The sequence below is a fragment of the Callorhinus ursinus genome, unplaced genomic scaffold (genome assembly GCF_003265705.2).
Source record: "Callorhinus ursinus isolate GAN/ISIS: 27379988/994484 unplaced genomic scaffold, GSC_fseal_2.0 scaffold35, whole genome shotgun sequence".
Classification (NCBI taxonomy): Eukaryota; Metazoa; Chordata; class Mammalia; order Carnivora; family Otariidae; genus Callorhinus; species Callorhinus ursinus.
In genome coordinates, this window is record NW_027397097.1 from 3,846,207 (window position 1) to 3,870,758 (window position 24,552).

The following is a 24,552-nucleotide window of genomic DNA, read 5'->3' on the forward strand; positions in this document are numbered from 1 at the left end:
GTGGGTTATACTTAGGACTCTGTAGCCTTCACCCATCGGCAAGTACTGGGTATAGCAGACTGGCCTAATCACTGTTGGAGAATCCAGAACTAAGCAGAAATTGAAGTTTGACAGAAAGGATAGGAGCAGTGGTATCTCATTAGCACATGCAGCCTCAGAAGCCTAGGTTTTGCCAGTCTCCAGTTATCAGCTTTGGTAACTCTGAGGGACCTGGAACCAACCAAGTGTGAATTGAATCTGAAGTGTCTGCTGATTTCTGTTTCTTCTTCCAGTTAATTCAGTTCATGTTAGCAAATAATTACTTGAGTATATTCTCTAATTCAGGTTTTGTGCTGGGTTACTAAGGACAGAAAAAAGAGATTTCACTTTTTAATAAGATCAGCTAATCAGGAAATAACCTGTTAAATCCCCACTTTGTACCAGGCCTTATGTTAGGTGCTGTGGATACAGCAGAGAATTAAACACGTCCTATCCTCTTGTTTGTACCATGTTTTGAGTGTAATGGGGAAGATCGGAAAGATGAAGATGGTACGTGTATACAAATAACACGCCCCCCCCAAATAAAAGCTTTCATTTCAAACAAATGGGTTTTAATCTCAAAACAGCTTAATCTGTCAAACTTTAGTTTCTCAGTCTGTAAAATGGGTATAACGCTACCTAAGTCAATAGGGAAATTGTGAGAATGAGTAAAAGAAATGAGCCGCTTGATAAAGTGCTTGACTCAAGCACTCAGTTTTAGATAAATTTATAGCATCTATATGCAAGATACAAAAGTAACAGAGGAGGGAATTATTAACTCTGGTGATGATTGAGGGGACTATAAAGAAAGTTGCATTAAGAAAGAGGACATCTGAACTAGGTTTTGAAGACTTAATAGAAGTTGGATTAGTAAAGAAGGCGTTCCAAGGAGAGAGAAATGCAGAAGCAATGAAGGCTGTAACAATGAAGTATGTTTTGGAAATTTTAAGTAGCTTGAGTCTAAAGTATGGGGGTGGGGAGCAGGACAGGAAGTGACTAGAGAGATCACACGGGCAAAATTATAGGAGGGCCTTTTATACCAGGCTAGGGAATTACACCTTATGTCTTTATTTCAGGGTAATAATAGAGGGAACTGTTTTTAAACACTTCCCCATCCATATCCACATTAAATATATCTTAGGCATGTCAAAATTAGGGAGGGGGTGTGGAAAGCATGTTTTGCTTGAAATAATCACAAACACATCCAGACGGAAAGTTCAGGGAAGTTGAATATTTTGATATACTTCTACCTACATCTAATTGAGTATCACTGTTTTAGGCAATAAGTTATTGAAGGTTGTTAATCAAGATACTACTATAGCTAATGGATTGGGCCAGAGACACAAATGGAGGCAGGCAGACTAGTTAAAAGGTTTTTCTTATATTACACAATTCTAAATATTTGATATCTTATGGTATGTTAATTTCTCCCAAAAAGGAGAATGTTTAATTAAATTTTTTCACCATGTATAAACACTACTTAGAATAGTACTGTTTTAGGCTACCCAATTTATTTATGAATGTAGCATCAGTCTAATACCAAAACTAGGCCACAAAAATTCAGGAAGACTATGAACCAATTTCACTTATAAAATAGATGCAAATTCTAAATAACAGCAGATGGAATCCAATAGTGTAGTAAAATAATAATACACTGTAACCTACTAGGTTTTATCATAAGAATCTGGGAATGGTTCAGCATTAGAAAATCCATCAGTGTAATTAATCTCTCAGTTCACTTGATACCAAAAAGGGTCTTGATCAAATACAGTACTCACTTAGGTTGCAAACTCTTGGCAACTGGGAATAGGTGAAGAACTCCCTTAACTTTATTAAGTTTATATACCAGAAAATTATATAAATAGACTTAGTGGTGAAACATTAGACACTTTCTTTTAAAGTCAGGGACAAGATAAGGATGCTTTTTCCAGCATTTATACTGGAGGTTCTGGCCAAACAATAAAACTAGAAAGAAAAATGAGTTTTCAAGATTTGAAAATATTGAGAATTGTCATTATTTCAAAATATTGTCCTCCTAGAAAATCAGCTGAGAAACTACTAGTTAAGCCATAGTTTACAAAATCAGTATCTTAAAATCTGCCTTTTCTAAGTATTAGCACTTTATAAATTTGGAAATATGACAGGAAAAATGATCCTATTCCTAAAAAGCAACAAAACTATAAAATATCTGGGCATAAGCCCTATTAAAAAAAGTGTAAGACATTTATGGAGAAAACATTAAACTTCACAGAAGGATATAAAGGAAAGCCTGAATAGACAAGTAAATCATGTTCCTGTATGAATCTGATAAACATGTTAAAATCTCAATTGGATTTTTCATGAGACTTGATCAACAAACTCTAAAATACACACAGAAGAATACATGCCCAGTGATGACCAAGATAATTTTGAAAAAGTGAGAAGGGACACGCCCTCTCAGATATCAAAAGATATTCTAAAACTATCAATAGTGTGATATTTGGAGAAGGAATAAAGAAAATTTAATATACAACAAAAATAACAATCCAAATGGATTAAACTACTGAATTAAAAAAACAAAACTTAAGAACATTCATATATGATGTTGGGGCAGGTTAACTTTCAAAAGTTAACCACAAGAAGTAAAAGCCATAAAATCTCTGGGTTGCGGCAAAAGCTGTTCTAAGAGGGAATTATATAGCAATTCAAGCCTATCTCAAGAAACAAGGAAAAAAATCAGAACAGTCTAATCTTACAGCTAAAGGAACTAGAAAAAACAAACAAAGCCCAAGGTGAGCAGAAGAAAGGAAATAGTAAAGATCAGAGCAGAAATAAAAGATGGAGAGACTAAGAGAACAATAAAAAAATCAGTGAAATCAAGAGTAAGTTCTTGATTTATTTATCTTGAAAAGATAAATAAAATTGACAAATCCTTCGCTAGACTCATCAAGAAAAAATGGGACGCAAATAGGTAAATTCAGAAATGAAAGAAAAGTAACAACTGATACCACAGAAATACAAATGATTGTAAGAGAATACTATGAAAAATTATATGCCAACAAACTGGACAACCTAGCATAAATGGATAAGTTCCTAGAAACGTACAATCTTCCAAAACTGAATTGGAAGAAAGAGAAAATCTGAATAAACCAATTACAAGAAACAAAATTGAATCAGTAATCAAAAAACTACCAAAAAAATGGAGCAGCTGGGTGGCTCAGTCAGTTGAGCATTCGACTCTTGATTTCAGCTCAGGTCATGATCTGATGAGATTGAGCCTCATAGTGGGCTCCACGCTCAGTGGGGAGACTGCTTGAAGATTCTCTCCCTCTGCACCACCCCCCCTTGTGTGCACATGTTCTCTCTCTCTCTCTAAAATAAATCTTGGCAAAGGAAACAAAAGCAAAAATGAACTATTGGGACTTCAACAGGATAAAAAGCTTTTCCACAGCAAAGGAAACAGTCGACAAAACTAAAAGACAGCCTATGGAATGGGAAAAGATATTTGAAATGATGTAACAGATAAGGGGCTGGTATCCAAAATCTATCAAGAACTCATCAAACTCAACACCCCCAAACAAAAAATCCATCCAAGAAATGGGCAGAAGGCATGAACAGACACGTCTCCAAAGAAGACATACAGATGGCTAACGGACACATGAAAAAATGCTCAACAGCATTCAGCATCAGGGAAATACAAATCAGAACTACAATGACATACCACCTTATAGCTGTCAGAATCGCTAAGATTAACAACTCAGGAAGCAACAGGTTGTTGGTGAGGATGCAGAGAAAGGGGAACCCTCCCCAGAGTGACTGGTGCAGCCACTCTGGAAAACAAGATGAGGTTTCTCAAAAAGTTAAAAATGGAGCTACCCTGTGGCCCAGCAATTGCACTACTAGGTATTTATCCAAAGGATACAAACATAGTGATTCTAAGGGGCACATGCACCCCAGTGTTTATAGCAGCAATGTCCACAATAGTCTAACTATGGAAAGAGCCCAGATATCCATTGATGGATGAATGGATAAAGATGTGTGTACATGTGTACACACACGCACACACACACACACACAATGGAATATTATTCAGCCATCAAACAGAATGAAATCTTGCCATTTGCAAGTCTGTTTCTACTTCTATTACTCTAATGAATACCTTTAAAGAGAATAATTATTATGGACATGTTCTGACACTTTCTTATTATTTATAAAACATGTTACTCTCTGAATTTACTTAGTTCTTTCATTGTTTCCTGGTCTTCGTTTGCCACACTAGGATGTAAACATTATGAGAGCAGAACATTGCCCATCTTTTTCATACTGTAATCGCATTACTCAGTTGGTGCCAGATTTTAAAAAGATGTAGTATAGAAAGATTTGTTAAGCGAATGGAAAATCTGTTTTTAACATTATTGTCAATGTTTAATGACAGGCACATAGATCATAAATTATTGCTTTCAAGATAAAGTTGGAATTGGCAGTTATTCCCTTCAAGTGAATATTTTGCTTTTTTTCAAATGTAGAGCAATAAAGCTAATTTGACAGTATCTTTGCCACTTAATTGTTTTAAGATTTATTTTTATTTATTAGCATGAGCAAGAGGAAGGGCAGAGGCAGAGGGACAAGCAGACTTCCCACTGAGTGGGGAGCCCGATGCGGGGCTCGATCCCAGGACCCTGAAATCATGACCTGAGCCGAAGGCAGACGCTTTACCAACTGAGCCACCCAGGTGCCCCGTCACTTAATTTTATTTCCAGAATACAGATTTGTTTTTGGCATTGAAGGCTTTACTACCACCATAATGTGTTAAATAATTCTTGTAAGTTAGCTTTCAGGAACAAATAAGCAAAGTATAGTAGAATTTCAGTCCATTATTCTTTTTAAAGGTATTCATTAGAGTAATAGAAATAGAAAGAGACTTGCTTTTCTAGGTGATTCCTAGAAAATTTTATTTACTTATTTTAAGTAATCTCTACCCACAATTTGGGCCTTGAACTCACAACCCCAAGATCAGGAGTTGCATGACCCCCCCAACTGAGCCAACCAGATGCACCTCTAGCTGATTTTTTAAAATGTGATTTAATACGCTAACACTGAACTATCAGAAAAAGAAAACAATGCCATCTACAATAGCAAATAAATAAAATACTTAGGAATAAATTTAAGCAAGGAGGTGAAAGATTTGTACACTGAAAATTACAAGACATTGATGAGAGAAATTGAAGAAGACACAGAAAAATGGAAAGGTACCCCATGTTCATGGATCAGAAGAATTAATATTGTTAATATGTTCATACTACCCAAAACCCTCTACAGATTCAATGCAATACCTGTCAAAGTTCCAATGACATTTTCCACAGAAATAGAAAAAAAAAATTCCTAAAAGTTGGGTGGAACAGCAAAAGCTACTGAATAGCCAAAACAGTCCTTAGAAAGAAGAAGCCAGGCATCACAATTCCTGATTTCATATTTGAATCCAAAGCTATAGTAATCAAAACAGTATGGTACTGGTTTAAAAATAGACACGTAGGCCAATGGGACAGAATCAAGACCCCAGGAATAAAGCCATACATATATGATTAACTAATATGTGATGGGGTGCCAAGAAGACTCAATGGAGAAAGGATAGTCTCTTCAATAAGTGGTGCTGGGAAAACTGGATAACCACATGCAGAATGAAAGTGGACTCCTTATCTTACATCACTCAAAAATTAACTTGAAATGGTTTAAAGATTTAAATGTAAGACCTGAACCTGTAAAACTACTAGAAGAAAACATGGGGGGAAAGCCCCTTGACGTTAGTTTTGACAGTGATTTTTTGGGTATGGCACAAAAAGCACAAGCAACAAAAGCAAAAAGAAACAAGTGAGAGTACATCAAACCCCAAAGCTTCTGCATAGCCAAAAGAAAAGAAAAAAGAAAAAGAAAAAACTATCAGCAAAATGAAAAAGCAACTTACAGAATGGGAGAAAATATTTGCAAACCACCTATCTGATAAGTGGTTAATATCCAAAATATGTAAGGAATCCATATAACTCAATAACAGCAAAAAATCCAATTAAAAAATGGACAGAAGGGCACCTGGGTGGCTCAGGTGGTTAAGCGTCTGCCTTCAGCTCAGGTCATGATCCCAGGGTCGTGGGATTGAGTCCCGCATAGGACTTCCTGCTCAGGGGGGGTCTGCTTCTCCCTCTATTCCTCCCCCCTGCTCGTGATCTCTGTCTCTCTCATGCTCTCTCTCTCTCTCTGAAATAAATAAATAAAACCTTTAAAAAAATGGACAAAAGACTTGAATAGACATTTTTCCAAAGAGAACATACAAATGCCCAACAGGTACATGCAAAGATATTCAACATCTCTAATCAGGAAGATGCAAATCAAAACCATAATGAGTTATCACCTCACAACTGTTGGCTATTATCAAAAAGACAAGAGACAAGCATTGGAAAGGCTGTAGACAAAAGGTAACCATTGTGCACTGTTAGGGGAATATAATTTGATTGCTGTGGCTAGTACTTCCAGTACTTCGTTGAACAGAAGTGGGAAGAGTGAGCATCTTTGTCTTGTTCCTGATCTTAGATGAAAAGCTCTCAGTTTTTTATCATTGAGTATGATGTTAGCTGTAGGTTTTTTGTATTTGGGCTTTATTAGTATATTGAGGTATGTTCCCTCTAAACTCACTTTTTTGAGAGGTTTGTTATGAATGGATGTTGAATTCTATCAAATGCTTTTTCTGCATCTATTGTGCACTGTTGGTGGGAATGTAAATTGGTACAGCTGCTGTGGAAACAGTATGGAGGTTCCTCAAAAAATTAAGAGTAGAAAGATCATATATCCATTAATTCCATTCCTGGGTATTTACCCAAAGAAAATGAAAACACTAATTTGAAAAGTACATGCACCCCTATGTTTACTGCAGCATTATTTATAATAGCCAAGATATAGAAGCAACCTAAGTGTCCATTGCTAATCAAATGGATAAGGAAGATGTGATATATACACACAATAGAATATTACACAGCCATAAAAAATAATGAGATCATGCCATTTATGACAACATGGTTAGATCCAGAGGGTATTATGCTAAGTGAAATAAGTCAGACTGGGAAAGACAAATACTGTATGATTCCATTCATATGTGGAATCTAAAAAAAAAATGAATTAACAAACAAGAAGCAGAATCAGAGCTATAAATACAAAGAACAAACTGATTGTTGCCAGAGGGATGAGGATGGGGGAATGGGCAAAACGGGTGAAGGGGAGTGGGAGATACAGGCTTCCAGTTATGGAATGAGTAAGTCACAGGAATAAAAGGCACAGCATATAGTCAATGATACTGTAATAGTGTTGTATGTGGTGAGCATAACAGTGTATAAACCTGTCAAATCACTGTGTTATACATACATCTGAAACTAATGTAACAATGTATGTCAGCTATACTCAAATAAGGAAAAAAGTGAAACGTCTTCCTTTGATTATTTTGAGGTTCTTGAATTCTGATGGCAGTCCATTCAACAAAGTTATTGTTGGTGATGGGGAAAGACTTACTAACCCAGATTTTCCTTATCTTCCTAGGCGGCGATCATTAGTAGGGTTCAGTGTAGGATTGTGGCTTTAGATCTGCGAGGTCATGGTGAGTGATGTTCTTAATTAGTCATTGACTCAATGATATATTTGCCAACCCCTTTGAATAGTGTTATTACAAATTTCAGTGTGGTCACAAAATAACCTGGCCTGTTCCATTTGGGCTCTTTGAGGGAAGTCTTAGTTTCTATAAAAGATATTTTATAAATATACACACACATATATGTGTTGTTGTTTAGCTTAAAAAAAAATGTCCTTTAATGTAGCCAAATTCTGATGCAGTGATGTGTAAGGAATATGGATGGATCTTTGCTAGGGTACTGGAATTATATCCTCCTTAGGGTGGCCAACTATAAAGATGGATCTGTAACATAGAAAATCCTTGCTAAGTCCATCATACACAATTATAAAGTCTGAATTTCATTCCCCAAAATGAGATTTTTGAAAGAGAATACTCTTGCTTTTATAATTCCTATCATTGAGAATTTTATTTTTTAAATATTTTCTTTTTAGGTGAAACAAAAGTCAAGAATTCTGAAGACCTGTCTGCAGAAACAATGGCAAAGTAAGTAACATAATATTGTTTATACATCACCTGGCTTCCATTACTGTTATAAATAGTAGTATAACTATTACTCTCCTGGTGAGATTGTTGGACAAAAATTAACATAGAGAATATTTTACTTCTGTTGTCTTTCCTCTGTATTTGGTATCTTCTTAGTATTTAAACTTGAAAGAAACCTCCATCTTTCTTGATATATTCAGTGTTATAGTCATCACATAAAGCACTTGAAAATTCTTTGAGTTTGTGTTGCTTTTTGCAAAGTTTTCTTCTATTGACAGAGTTGAATAGAATCTGGATATCTATTGGGAACTTATGCTTAGAAAGTGGTTGTATACAAAAGGCCCTACCCTGTATGATGTTTTTAAGGTATCCTGCCCACGTTCTTTGTCCAGCTTCCTAGTAAGACAAGAACAAGGTATTAAAGAATAATTAATTATACCCTGGACCTCCAAGTACAAGATGGTGGTAGTATATACAATGGCCTCAAACCTGGTCACTCATTAGAATCACCTAAAAAGTGATTAAAATACAGATGATTTGGCCTTATCCCAGACCTGCTGAATTAGTGCTTCTACCAGGGGGATCTGGGCATTTATTTATATTTTGATAAAGCTTTATAAAGAAATCTTATGCAGCCAGTCCTGTGACTGGTGTTTAGGAACCACTGACCTATATTGTAAACAGGATTCTTCTAACTACCCTGCTTTAATACATGGTCTCTGAAGTATTTGACCAACTTGTAGCCAAAAATATCTTGTCTCTTCTTACTTTAGTGTTTTTTTTTTTAAAGATTTTATTTATTTATTTGAGAGAGAGCGAATGAGAGATAGAGAGCACAAGAGGAAAGAGGGTCAGAGGGAGAAGCAGACTCCCTGCCAAGCAGGGAGCCCGATGTGGGACTCGATCCCGGGACTCCAGGATCATGACCTGAGCCGAACGCAGTCGCTTAACCAACTGAGCCACCCAGGCGCCCTACTTTAGTGTTTTAATCCAAGAGTAAATTGTGTTTCCTTCAGAACTCAAACTCATGTGGCCATAGGTTTAATGTTATAGTAGGTGCTATTTGTGTGCTTTCTGTCTGCCAGGCTTTATTAAGTGTAAATTAGGCATTTATTAAGAATAAATAATTTATTGGAACACACAGTTGGTTAAGCATCCAACTGTTGGTTTCGGCTCAGGTTGTGATCTCAGAGTCATGAGATCAAGTCCCATGTCAGGCTCCATGCTTTGGGGGGAGTCTACTTGAGATTCTCTCTCTCTCCCCACTGCACTCTCTCTCTAAATAAAGAAATAAATCTTTTTTTAAAAAAGAATAAATTATTTAAGTTATTTATTTTAATTATCTACATTATTCTGTAGTCCAGATATTATCTTGGTTTTTTTTTAAGATTTTATTTATTTAATTGAGAGAATGAGAGAGAGAGAGAGAGAGCATGAGAGGGGGGAGGGTCAGAGGGAGAAGCAGACTCCCTGCTGAGCAGGGAGCCCGATGCGGGACTCGATCCCTGGACTCCAGGATCATGACCTGAGCCGAAGGCAGTCGCTTAACCAACTGAGCCACCCAGGCGTCCCCAGATATTATTTAAAAAAAAACAAACAAAACAGTGAGGACACTAACTCATAGATTAAAGAATGAACTGTATGAGGCACACAGTTAATAGAGCAGAATTGTGATCATTCAACTATAGTGCTTGGCAGAGAGAGAGAGAGAGAGAGAAATAACAATGTATGATACCATTCCATTCAATGAACGTATTCCTGAGAAACCATGAAAAGGGAGCTAAAAATCTGCTCTCTGAGTTATTCCTAATGCCTTTGTAATGTGAGAACAATAAAGCCCCAAATAATCAAGTATATTGGTGATACCTCTAGAAAGATTTGTGAACAATTTTTAAGGATTTAAAGGGTTTCCTGACTGTTGACAAATCCATCATCTAAGTGGCCAGGCTGCTAAAGAGTTCTGATAGCTTGGATGACGTTCTATAGAAAAATGGAGAATTAATTGAGGACCTTAACGATACATTGCCTAATATTGTATCAGTCTGGGACAATCAGGAAAAAAAGACATTAGAATTTGAACAGGGCAAGTTTAATATAAAGATCTATTAACTATAATAGGGGATTGAAGTAATGAAGAATTGCTAGTAAGAAGTAGAGAGAACATTAAAGAATGTATGTTTAATTAACTTGATTGTGAGAGTCATTTCACAATGTATCCATATATCAAATCATCACATTGTATATTTTATATATATTACAATTTTACTTATCAGTTATACCTCATTAAAACTAGAAAAATTTTCAAAAAAGAAAGGAAGAGGGAGGAGGAGCAAGATGACAGAGAAGTAGGAGACCTAAATTTCGTCTGGTCCCAGGAATTCAGCTAGATAGGGATCAAACCATTCTGAACACCTACAAACTCAACAGGAGATCGAAGAAAAGAATAGCAGCAACTCTCTGAACAGAAAAGCAACCACTTTCTGGAAGGTAGGACGTGTGGAGAAGTGAATTCGAGGTGATATACAGGAAGATAGACCGTGGGGGGAGGGAGCCTCATCCGGCTACCAGCAAGTGATAGAGCAGTGGAGCACAAAATTGGAAGTTTTAGAAGTCTGCTCCGCTGAGGGACATCGCTCCAGTGGCTAAGCAGGGGGTGGAACCCTCGTGGGACAGTGTGGTCTCAGGACCCTTGGGGTCACAGAAAGACTGGGGGTGCCTGAGTGCAGCAGAGCTCCCAGGTATTGGAGTGGGGAAGCCGGCTGCAAAGACGGAACCAAGGAGTGGGCTCTCAGCTCGGGGTTGCCATAAACTGATCTGTGGCACAGTCGGGCCACTGCTTTTCCAGCAGGCACCCAACAAGTGGCAGATCCAGGGAGACTCCCCTTCCTCCCCTGGGAGAAGTGGCGCGGGAGTGCACCACAGGGATCTGCTGGGTTTGGACACTCCAAACAGGGTCGTGTGCCAGAGATAGAAACGCTCGGTCACAGGCCGGGTGAGCACAGAGTGTGGCCGGAGACTGGGGAGACAGGAGTGATTGACTGCTTTTCTCTGGGGGCGCACTGAGGAGTGGGGCCCCGAGTTCTTGGCTCCTCCGGGGCAGAGATTGGGGCCACAATTTTCACTCTCGTCCTCCAAAGCTGTACGGAAACTTGCAGGGAACAAAAGCTCCCGAGAGCAAACCCGAGCAGATTACTTAGCCCAGACGGCAGGGGCAGTGCAATTCCTCCTCGGGCAAAGACACTTGAGAATCACTGCGACAGGCCCTTCCCCCAGAAGATCAGCAAGAATGGCCAGCCAAGACCAAGTTTACCGATCAATGAGAATGGCAGAACTCCAGCACTAGGGGAATACAGCACATAGAATTCATGGCTTTTTTTCCCAGGATTCTTTAGTCTTTCAAACTTAACTTTTTAAAATTTTCTTTTTCTATTTTTTTTGAATTTTTCTTTTTCCCTTTTTTAACCAACATCTTATCAATTCCTTTTTTAAAAATCTTTTTTATTTTTCATTTTTAGAGTCATATTCTATCCCTTCATTGTAGTTAACCTTATTTTTGGTATATATGTAAGTTGTTCTCTCTTTAAAATTTTGGGATACAGTTTCTTCTAATAGACCAAAATATACCCTAAATCTCTAGTATATGGCTTTGTTCTAGTCTCCTGCCTGATCACATTCTCTCCCTTTTTTTTTAATTTCTCTTCTTTCTTTTTTCAACCAACTTCTTATCAATTCCTTTTATAAAATCTTTTATAATTTTCATCTTTACAGTCATATTCCATCCCTTCATCATACTTACCCTTATTTTTGTATATATATAAGTTTTTCTTTCTTTAAAATTTTGGGAGGCAAGTTTCTTCTAACAGACCAGAATACGCCCAAAATCTTGTGTGTGGCACTGATATATTCACCAGCCTGATCATATTTGATCATATCCTTTTTTTTTTCTTTTTCTTTCCCTTTCTTTTCCCCTGGTTTCAGGTCTCTTCTGACTTGTTTAGTGTATATTTTTCTGGGGTTATTACCCTGTTAGCATTTTGTTCTCTTGTTCATCTCTTCTCCTCTGGACAAAAATGACAAAATGGGAAAACTCACCTCAAAAAAAAAGGCAGTACCGATTGCCAGGGACCTAATCAATACGGACATCAGTAAGATGTCAGAACTAGAGTTTAGAATGACGATTATAAAGATACTAGCTGGGCTTGAAAAAAGCATGGAAGATACTAGAGAAACCCTTTCTGGAGAAATAAAAGAACTAAAATCTAACCAATTCGAAATCAAAAAGGCTATTAATAAGGTGCAATCAAAAATGGAGGCTCTAACTGCTAGGATAAATGAGGCAGAAGAGAGAATTAGTGATATAGAAGACCAAATGATGGAGAATAAAGAAGCTGAGAAAAAGAGAGATAAACAACTACTGGATCACGAGGGCAGAATTCGAGAGATAAGTGATACCATAAGATGAAACAATATTAGAATAATTGGGATCCCAGAAGAAGAAGAAAGAGAGAGGGGGGCAGAGGGTATATTGGAGCAAATTATACCAGAGAACTTCCCTAATTTGGGGAAGGAAACAGGTATTAAATTCTAGGAGGCACAGAGAACCCCTCTCAAAATCAATAAAAATAGGTCAACACCCCGACATCTAATAGTAAAACTTACAAGTCTCAGAGACAAAGAGAAAATCCTGAAAGCAGCCCGGGACAAGAGGTCTGTAACCTACAGTAGTAGAAACATTAGCTTGACAACAGACCTATCCACAGAGACCTGGCAGGCCCGAAAGGATCGGCATGATATATTCAGAGCACTATGCCAGAAAAATATGCAGGCAAGAATACTATATCCAACTAGGCTGTTATTGAAAATAGAAGGAGAGATAAAAAGCTTCCAGAACAAACAAAAACTAAAAGAATTTGTGAACACCAAACCAGCCCTACAAGAAATATTGAAAGGGGTCCTCTAAGCAAAGAGAGAGCCTAAAAGTAACATAGACCAGAGAAGAACAGAGACAATATACAGTTACAGTCACCTTACAGGCTTGCAGGGAACAAAATACAATGGCACTAAATTCGTATCTTTCAGTAGTTACCCTGAATGTAATTAATGGGCTATTTGCCCCAATCAAAGGACACAGAGTATAAGATTGGATAAAAAATCAAGACCCACTGATATGCTGTCTGCAAGCGACTCATTTTAGATGCAAAGACACCTCCAGATTGAAAGTGAGGGGGTGGAAAACCATTTACCATGCTAATGGACATCAAAAGAAAGCTGGGGTGGCAATCCTTCAATCCTTCTATCAGACAAATTAGATTTTAAACCAAACACTATAATAAGAGATGAGGAAGGACACTGTATCATCCTTAAAGGGTCTATCCAACAAGAAGATCTAACAATTGTAAATATTTATGCCCCTAACATGGGAGCAGCCAATTATATAAGCCAATTAATAACAAAATCAAAGAAACACACTGACAACAATACAATAATAGTGGGGGACCTTAACACCCCCTCAGTGAAATGGACAGATCATCTAAGCAAAAGATCAACAAGGAAATAAAGACTAAATGACACACCGGACCAAATGGACTTCACGGATATATTCAGAACATTCCATCCCAAAGCAACAGAATACACATTCTTCTCTAGTGCCCATGGAACATTCTCTAGAATAGATGACATCCTAGGTCACAAATCAGGTCTCAACCGGTACCAAAAGATTGGGATCATTCTCTGCATATTTTCGGACCACAATGCTTTGAAACTGAACTCAGTCACAAGAGGAAAGTCAGAAAGAACTCAAATACCTGGAGGCTAAAGAGCATCCTACTAAAGAATGAATGGGTCAACCAGGAAATTAAAGAAGAATTAAAAAAATTCATGGAAACCAATGAAAATGAAAACACAACTGTTCAAAATCTCTGGGATGCAGCAAAGGTGGTCCTAAGAGGAAAGTATATAGCAATACAAGCCTTTCTCAAGAAACAAGAAAAGTCTCAAATACACAACCTAACCCTACACCTAAAGGAGCTGGAGAAAGAACAGCAAATAAAGCCTAAACCTACAGGAGAAGAGAAATAGTAAAGATCAGAGCAGAAATCAATGAAATAGAAACCAAAAGAACAGTAGAACAGATCAACGAAACTAGGAGCTGGTTCTTTGAAAGAATTAAGGAGATTGATAAACCCCTGGCCAGACTGATCAAAAAGAAAAGAGAAAGGACGCAAATAAATAAAATCATGAATGAAAGAGGAGAGATCACAACTAACACCAAAGAAATACAATTATAAGAACATATTATGGGCAACTGTATGCCAGCAAATTAGATAACCTGGAAGAAATGGATGCATTCCTAGAGATGTGTAAACTACCAAAACTGAACCAGGAAGAAATAGAAAACCTGAACAGACCCATAACCACCAAGGAAATTGAAGCAGTGATCAAAAATCTCCCAATAAACAAGAGCCCAGGGCTAGATGGCTTCCCAGGGGAATTCTACCAAACATTTAAAGAAGAATTAAAACCTATTCTTCTGAAACTGTTCCAAAAAATAGAAATGGAAGGAAAACTTCCAAACTCATTTTATGAGGCCAGCATTACCTTGATCCCAAAATCAGAGAAAGACCCCATCAAAAAGCAGAATTACAGGCCAATATCCCTGATGAACATGGGTGCAAAAATTCTCACCAAAATACTAGCCAATAGGATTCAACAGTACGTTAAAAGGATTATTCACCGTGACCAAGTGGGATTTATCCCTGGGCTGCAAAGTTGGTTCAACATCTGCAAATCACTCAATGTGATACAGTACATTAAGAAAAGAAAGAACGAGAAACATGATCCTCTCAATAGATGCAGAAAAAGCATTTGACAAAGTACAGCATCCTTTCTTGATTAAAACTCTTCAGAGTGTAGGGATAGAGGATACATACCTCAGTATTATAAAAACCATCTATGAAAAACCCACAGCGAATATCATTCTCAATGGGGAAAAACTGAGAGCTTTCCCCCTAAGGTCAGGAATACGGCAGTGGGTGCCTGGGTGGCTCTGTTGGTTAAGCAACTGCCTTTGGCTCAGGTCATGATCCTGGAGTCCCAGGATCGAGTCCCGCATCGGACTCCCTGCTCAGCAGGGAGTCAGCTTCTCCCTCTGACCTTCTTCCCTCTCATGCTCTCTCTCTACCATTCTCTCTCTCTCAATAAATAAATAAAAATCTTAAAAAAAAAAAAAAGGAATACGGCAGGGATGTCCACTATCACCACTGCTATTCAACATAGTACTAGAAGTCTTAGCCACAGCAATCAGACAACAAAAAGAAATAAAAGGCATCTGAATCGGCAAAGAAGAAGTCAAACTCTCACTCTTTGCAGATGATATGATACTTTATGTGGAAAACCCAAAAGAATCCACCCCAAAACTGCTAGAATTCATACAGGAATTCAGTAAGTGGCAGGATATAAAATCAATGCACAGAAATCAGTTGTGTTTCTGTACACCAACAACAAGATGTAAGAAAGATTAAGGAGTCAATCCCATTTACAACTGCACCCAAAAACCATAAGATACCTAGGAATAAATCTAACCAAAGAGGCAAAGAATCTGTACGCCGAAAACTATAAAATACTCATGAAAGAAATTGAGGAAGACACAAAGAAATGGAAAAACATTCCATGCTCATGGATTGGAAGAACAAACGTTGTGAAGATGTCAATGCTACCTAGAGCAATCTACACATTTAATGCAATCCCTTTCAAAATACCATCAACTTTTTTCAAAGAAATGGAATAAATAATCCTAAAATTTGTATGGAACCAGAAAAGACCCCAAATAGCCATAGGAATGTTGAAAAAGCAAAGCAAAGCTGGTGGCATAATTCTGGACTTCAAGCTCTATTACAAAGCTATAAACATCAAGACAGTATGGTACTGGCACAAAAACAGACACAGATCAACGGAACAGAACAGAGAGCCCAGAAATGGACCCTCAACTCTGTGGTCAACTAATCTTTGACAAAGCAGGAAAGAATGTTCAGTGGAAAAAAGACAGTCTCTTCAACAAATGGTGGTGGGAAAATTGGACAGCCACATTCAGAAGAATGAAACTGGACCATTTCCTTACAGTACACACAAAAATAGACTGCAAATGGATGAAAGACCCAAATGTGAGACAGGAGTCCATCAAAATCCTAGAGTGGAACACAGGCGGCAACCTCTTCGACCTCGGCCGCAGCAACTTCTTCCTAGAAACATCGCCAAAGGCAAGGGAAGCAAGGGCAAAAATGAACTATTGGGACTTCATCAAGATAAAAAGCCTTTGCACAGCAAAGGAAACAGTCAACAAAACCAAAAGACAACTGACAGAATGGGAGAAGATATTTGCAAATGACATATCAGATAAAAGGCTAATATCCACAATCTATAAAGAACTTCTCAAACTCAACACCCAAAGAACAAATAATCCAATCAAGAAATGGGCAGAAGACATGAACAGACATTTTTCCAAAGAAGACATCCAAATGGCCAACAGACACATGAAAAAGTACTCAACATCACTCCGCATCAGGGAAATCCAAATCAAAACCTCAATGAGATACCACCTCACACCAGTCAGAATGACTAAAATTAACAAGTCAGGAAACAACAGATGTTGGGGAGGATGCAGAGAAAGGGGAACCCTCCTATACTGTTGGTGGGAACGCAAGCTGGTGCAGGCACTCTGGAAAACAGTATGGAGATTCCTCAAAAAGTCGAAAATAGAGCTACCGTACAACCCAGCAATTGCACTACTGGGTATTTACCCCAAAGATACAAATGTAGTGATCTGAAGGGGTACGTGCACCCCAATGTTTATAGCAACAATGTCCACAATAGCTAAAGCCAGGATGTCCAACAACAGATGAATGGATAAAGAAGATGTCATACACACACACACACACACACACACACACACACACACAAAATGGAATATTATGCAGCCATCAAAAAAAAGAAATCTTGCTATTTGCAACAATGTGGATGGAACTAGAGGGTATTATGCTAAGCGAAATAAGTCAATCAGAGAAAGACATGTATCGTATGATCTCACTGATATTTGGAATTTTTAATCTCAGGAAACAAACTGAGGTTTGCTGGAGTGGTGAGGGGTGGGAGGGATGGGGTGGCTGTGTGATAGACATTGGGGAGGGTATGTGTTATGGTGAGCACTGTGTATTGTATAAGACTGATGAATCACATACCTGTACCTCTGAAACAAATAATACATTATATGTTTAAAAAAAAAAAGGATGGTAGGAAGGAAAAAATGGAGGGGGAGAAATCAGGGGGGAGACGAACCATGAGAGACTATGGACTCTGAGAAACAAACTGAGGGTTCTAGGGAGGAAGGGGTGGGGGCATGGGTGAGCCTGGTGTTGGGAATTAGGGTGCTTATTGAATGGAGCACTGGGTTTTTATACGCAAACAATGAATCATGGAACACTACATCAAAAACTAATGATGTAATGTATGGTGATTAACATAACATAATAAAATTTTAAAAAATTTAATCAAAAAAGAAGCTTTTAGCATCAGGAAAAAAAAGAAGAAAGAATATAGGAATAGCAGGTGTAAGAAGCTGCCACAATCCCCTTGGGCAGAGATGGTACACTAATGGAAGAGGTTGAGATTTAGACCTTGCTGTAGAGGGCTTGACTGTGGCTTACTGAAGGCAGAAAAGTCATTTGGATGCCATGTTGGCAGAACTTTGCGAGATTTCTGCCCTCTAGGGTGCCAGGAAAGCTGTTCACAGAGAGGTGTGTCACTAGAGGCACTTTGCAACAAAGTATTGAGGGTGGTTCTGGAGATCTGCTTTACCACATAGTGCCTATGCTTAAACAATGAGGTAACTGTGTAGTTAAAAGTTTGTTAGGAGGGTAGATCTCATGTTAAGTGTTCTTACCACACCTACACGAGTACACACAAACTTTTGGAGGTGTTTATTAATCATGGTGATGGTAACACAGGTGTAAACATTATTTACCATCTTTTGTATATCAATTTTACCTCAATAAGGCTAGGAAAAAAATTGGGCATGGGGGATGGTATGCTGGAGAAACCACCTGTGCTGCAGGATTTGGGCGCTCGGGAAGCTCTATGTGTTGTAGGGATTCCCATGCTGCAGGACCTGGGTCCCAGAGGAGGACAGGCTTCAGGAGCTTGTGAAGTGATGCACATGAACCAGGAGGAAAACCTTCTCTTTCTGCAGGGTCTCTCTTGTACCCTCTACTGATGAAGCTTAATTAACATCATGCCAGCTGGAAAGGAAAAAATATTTAAAGGCCTCAGATCCAGTTTTGGAGAACATAAAATGAAGGGTGAATTGGAGCTGAAAGACAATAAGTTAACTTTTAACAAAAGTTAAAAATAAATCAGATAATTAAGACTATCTAGAATGATGAAGATGATTACCAAGAATCAGAAGAGCCAATAATTTAGATTCTTGTGAAATAGCCAAAGCAATAAAACATTTATATGATTTCTGAACTTAGTTACTCTGAAACAGAAATCTCCAAATGGGCATATTTAATGGACAATTAATGGGATTTTCAAGTAGTACTGACAGCACAATTTTTGCCTTGTGTATCAACTTCAGAACCTCAACCCTACATAAAATGCAATTCCACTGAAAGTAGAAGAACCAAGATTTGAGTTCAGGTTGCTCTGATATTCTTTTTGTGTTATGTCTGTGATATGCTATATTGCTTCTCAGGAAATGAACCCAGTATTAATAAGCATAATAGAATCTCCTTATAAAGCCTCTGCCAAAACTGTGGTATATCCATTTACAGGCTAGTTTTATAGATAACATCTGCTACTTCATCTTTATTTTATTTTTCTGGAACTTCAGAACATGTCTCAAGGTACTAATCTTGGTAGTTTGGCTAAACTTAGTAAGAATAAATTTCTCCTGATGGTAAATGATCAAGTGATTGATCATAACCACATTTTACCTTTCCTAAGTTTAGATACATTATGGAATTGGTTTGTTTCAGACCCTGTCCACCTTCATACATGCATGAAGCAGATATCATAGAACCCCTCCAACTCAGTTACTGAGTATTTTTTCTTTTTAAGAGACCTGTATACTTAGATAATCTTCTGTAGCATCCTTTTGCTTTATTATAGCTGTTACTAACCAAAACTTTTAGCTTTAAATTTAACTCCAAAGGAATATTAAACTATTGCTTTTTTCACTTATAAAATTAGACGGGCCCTCCTTATCTCCCATTCAGATTGTCTGCAGGTGCTACAGCTACCCTATTCGCATCTGTAATTGTTTTATGAGATTTTTAAGATTCCTTCTGAAATAATTAATAGCATTTGTCTTTGCCATTCTGAATACCCTGGAGATCATATTCAAAAGGCTGTGTTCCTATATCCACATCTGCTATATTTGGGTAACACTGTGTGGGTGCTTGATGTATATAATAACACCCAGCAAGACCAAACTGTCTTTTGAAGTTAACTGACTCAGCCACTCTCAAAAGCAGACGGTAGAGCCAGTGGTCTCTAAAAACATACCATACGTACCTATTGCTGTAGTGAAGAGGGCCAGCCTATAGGCAAATCAAACCCAAGTTCCTTTTTCACTTCTCATTTTCAAAACTTTTCAAAATTTTCAAAAATTTTCAAAATGGATCCACTCATAATTCAAGACTTGGACAGAAGCCAATAAAAATTAGCTCTGAACATTCTTGTTTCCCCAAAACATTGTATTTAAATTTATGTTCATACTTCAAATAACTTTACATAACAAATATAAGTAATAAGTAACATTTGTATAGCATTTATACTTTTCAAAGTAGTTTTCATTTACTGTTTCAGTTAATCTTCAAGGCAATCTAGAATAGTAAATCATATTCTTTTCTTTTTTTGTAAATCATATTCGTATCTTCATTTTATAGATATTGAACCTGTCTGAGAGATTAAATAACTAATTCAAGTCCACATAATAAAAATTAAACTGGGGCTACAATTCATCTTGTGACTCTAAATTTTACTACGCTATATAATGCTTGATAAAATTGTTTTCCTGTTTTATAGTTGGGGAAACTGAAGCATAGAGTGCTTACATTATTTGTCCAGTTTCAAGCTTAGGTTTAAAATAAAGGTATATGTAATTGTACTAAATGTGTGGAAAAATGAAAGTGTGATGTAAATGAAAATCAAAAAATTTGGGTTCTTGGGGCACCTGGGTAGCTCAGTTGGTTAAGCATCTGACTCTTCATTTTGGCTCAGGTCATGATCTCAGGGTCATGGGATCAAGCTCCCTGTTCGGCTCTGCACTCAGCACAGAGTTGCTTTGAGATTCTCTGCCTCTCCTCCTTCTGCCTCTCTCGTGCTCTCTCTCTCTCAAATAAATAAATAAATCTTAAAAAAAAAAAGAAAATTTGGACTTTTAGTCCCATTTTTCAGAAGAGCTAGATGTGTGGCTACATGTATAGATACTGGGGGGCATATTAAGAGATTTACATAGGTATATTTGCAAGATGGCCCAGTGGACCTTTACAGTCTTAGGACTCGTTACAGACCAAAGGAAAGAGTTAGGAAAGAAAATGATTTTAACACTGTTGTCAGAGAGCATTCTCAGCTTTTTTTCCTTCTCTTTGCAGAGATGTTGGCAATGTGGTTGAAGCCATGTATGGGGACCTCCCTCCTCCAATCATGCTGATTGGACATAGTATGGGTGGTGCTATTGCAGTCCACACAGCATCATCTAACCTGGTGCCAAGTCTCCTGGGTCTCTGTATGATTGATGTTGTAGAAGGTAAGTTTTCTTAGTACTGACCAAATCAGAATCTTTGATTTATGAGAGACATCCATGGTAGATTATTATTATCTTGTTTTAATTTATTGTTGATTTCTACTCATCTTGAACTATGTCCCTCTGACTTGATATCTTTTTTATGTTATTTTGTAGCAAAGGCATTCCCAAGTATTTTGTAAATTGACATGTAACTTTTTATTAGTTTCAGGTATATAACATAATGATTCAATATATGTATATATTGTGAAATGATAACACAGTATGTGTAGATAACATCCATCACCACACATAATTACGAATTTTTTTTCTTGTGGTGGGCACTTTTAAGATCTACTCTCTTAACAGCCTTCAAATATACAATACAGGAGTACCTGGATGGCTCAGTCGATTAAGCAGCCGACTCATGGCTTTGGCTTAGGTCATGATCTGAGGGTCGTGAGATAGAGCCCCGGGTAGGGCTCCATACTCAGCATGGAGTCTGCTTAAGATTCTCTGCCTCTCCCTCTTCTTCTCCCCCTGCTCGCATGTGTGCACGCTCTCTCTCTCAAATAAATAAATAAAATCTTTTAAAAAACCAACAAATATACAATACAGTATTTTTTCCTTTTTCTTTAAATTTTTTATTGTTATGTTAATCACCATACATTACATTATTAGTTTTTGATGTAGTGTTCCATGATTCATTGTTTGTGCATAACACCCAGTGCTCCATGCAGAACATGCCCTCCTTAATACCCATCACCAGGCTAACCCATCCCCCCACCACCCTCCCCTCTAGAACTCTCATTGTTTTTCAGAGTCCATCATCTCTCATGGTTCGTCTCTCCCTCCGATTTACCCCCCTTCATTCTTCCCCTCCAGCTATCTTCTTTTTTTTTTCTTAACATATATTGAATTATTTGTTTCAGAATACAGATCTGTGATTCAGCAGTCTTGCACAATTCGCAGCACTCACCATAGCACATACCCTCCCCAATGTCTATCACCCAGCCACCCCATCCCTCCCACCCCACCCCCACTCCAGCAACCCTCAGTTTGTTTCCTGAGATTAAGAATTCCTCATATCAGTGAGGTCATATGATACATGTCTTTCTCTGATTGACTTATTTCACTCAGCATAACACCCTCCAGTTCCATCCACATCGTTGCAAATGGCAAGATCTCATTCCTTTTGATGGCTGCATAATATTCCATTGTGTACAATACAGTATTTTTAACTGTAGTCACTATGCTATACATTACATCCTTAAGACTTATTTATTTTATAACTGGAAGTTTGTACCTTTTGACACCTTCCCCCATTTCACCCACACTCCATGTTATATAATCATTTTCCATGTCATCATAAACTCTTTGTAGATATCTTTTGTGGCTGCATAATTTTTCAATTGTATGTATGTCCCATAATTTTATTTAACATTTAAAAGAAGCTGCATGTCTTTTATGACCCAGCCTCAGAAGTCAAACTATTGCTTATACAAGTCAGCCCCTATTCAGTGTGGGAAGACTACATAAGGGAGTGAATACCAAGAGGCAGAAATCACTGGAGGCCATCTTGGAAGCTGCCTATCACATCAGTCTTCTGAATTTTCTTAAGCTGCGTCTTTTTTTCCCAGAGCATCACTGATTTCTGCTATTATTGAGAGCAAATGTACAGTTAACCCAGTAAGGGTAAATGCTTAGAATATGTTAAGTGCTGTAGTTAAAATATTTGTTTAACATCTAGGTACAGCCATGGATGCACTTAATAGCATGCAGAATTTCTTACGTGGTCGTCCTAAAACCTTCAAGTCTCTAGAGAATGCCATTGAATGGAGGTAACTCACAAATCTTTATTGTCTGTATTTTAAGTGTTAGATTGTAGCTGTCCTTTTTCATCACTTCAGGCACCAAGTTCAAAGGAGTAGTTCAGTTTCCAAGCCTTAGCTTTATTATGATATGTGCGGAAACAGTTATGTAAAGAGCAGAATTTTTTTTTTAATATTTTAAATGTTTCATACTTGGCCCAGTTATCTAAAATCCATCCTTTTTCTGATACACTGTAGTACCTCCTAGAATTTTAATAATTATGGATCATCTGTCTAGCTATTTCCATCTCTGAGGTAAGAGTCTGGACTAAATGAGGCTCTAAGGCCTTTTCCACTTCGGATGCTTCATGGTTCTAGATTCACTTTCTGTGTTCCAGAGAAAATGGTGGAGAAACAGAAAGGATCTGCATAGGTTCCTTTCTCAGTTTTTATTTGGGTTTTGGGTAAATAAAATCTCTTTGGGTAATTGGTTTTCATAAAAATCACAGACAGAATTGGCTATGGCTTCCACTTAAGTAAAGGCTGTTTTGTCATTAATTTGTTCATTAATTCAATCAATTATTTGATTAAATATTTATTAAACATTTTGTGCTAAAGGGTGACATTTCAAAAATGAGTAAAACACTGTCTCTCCCACAAGGAAATCAGTCTTAGGATAAATATCCTTAGTATCCTTGTCTTCCTACCTGTTGTTTAAAGTCATCTCTAGGTCCTTTTCCAGAGCCTTTTTCTAACTCCTCCGAACCACTCAGATTACTCATTTGATCAAATTGCTAGAGGCCTCTGTCTATATTATATTGTACTATTTACCTCTTAAGTCTTCTAATGCTCCCCTAAAAGATACGCTTATATTGTCAGTTTTCATGTGTGTCTTAATGCTTCTCCTATATCATAAGGGCAGAAGCTATCCTCTGTTTCTTTTGTACTTTCATATAGCATACAGCATGCCACTGCCTGCCTTCGCAGGCAGAACATATCTGTTCTATGAATCAGAGACATCAAAAGGAAATGAAGGACCTGGTAAATAGAGCCTAGGTAGTTTTTCTAAGACAGAGGGTCTCATGCCAAATATGGCTTGCCAAAATGATGTTTGTGTTTGGTGAGGTTGCTTCTCTCTCCCCTTGTTCACACTACTGAGATGCAGAATTCGTGTTCTCTCAGAAGCACCAAAGTTCTCTCCCTGTTTGGCAACCACAGCATTTCAGAACGTAGCTGTTGCCAGTTCAGCAAGTACCTCAGGCACCCTGCCTTCTTCCCCAGTAACAACCAGTGAGAAGACAATTCCAAATAACTTTTTAAATTTATTCAGTAAACTTTTTTTTTTGTACCTAAGATGTGTCGGTACCTGATTTAAGAACTGGGGATGAATCAGGCTTAGTTCCTATCTGTCAAATAACTGGGAATACAAATAAGTAAATATGTAGGGCGCCTGGGTGGCTCAGTCGTTAAGCGTCTGCCTTTGGCTCAGGTCATGATCTCAGGGTCCTGGGATCGAGTCCCACATCGGGCTCCCTGCTCGGCGGGAAGCCTGCTTCTCCCTCTCCCAATCTCCCTGCTGTGTTCCCTCTCTCGCTGTCTCTCTGTTAAAAAATAAAAAAAATATCTTAAAAACAAAAACAAAAAACAAATAAGTAAATATATAAACACAATGAAGGAGGCACAGGAGTTACAGAAGATAGGTACTTAATCCGGCATGGCAGTTGTGGTGGACCTTCTCCTAAAAGAGATAGAGTCTTGATTCTAGTGGCAGATGTGGGACAGGATGAGGATTCTATTGGTTGTATGTTAAAATG

General features: G+C 37.8%; 1 protein-coding gene across 2 annotated transcripts in view; it reads left to right on the forward strand.

Annotated features, from left to right (window-relative positions):
- The window catches only part of PPME1 (protein phosphatase methylesterase 1), an 88,031-nt gene that overhangs the window by 32,734 nt on the left and 30,745 nt on the right, over window positions 1–24,552 (forward strand). For both annotated transcript variants that reach the window (XM_025894208.2, XM_025894207.2), the window contains exons 4-7: window positions 7,576–7,633; window positions 8,098–8,149; window positions 20,797–20,951; window positions 22,678–22,768. In XM_025894208.2, coding sequence (XP_025749993.1) covers window positions 7,576–7,633; window positions 8,098–8,149; window positions 20,797–20,951; window positions 22,678–22,768 — 356 coding nt within the window. The remainder of the gene's footprint in view (window positions 1–7,575; window positions 7,634–8,097; window positions 8,150–20,796; window positions 20,952–22,677; window positions 22,769–24,552) is intronic.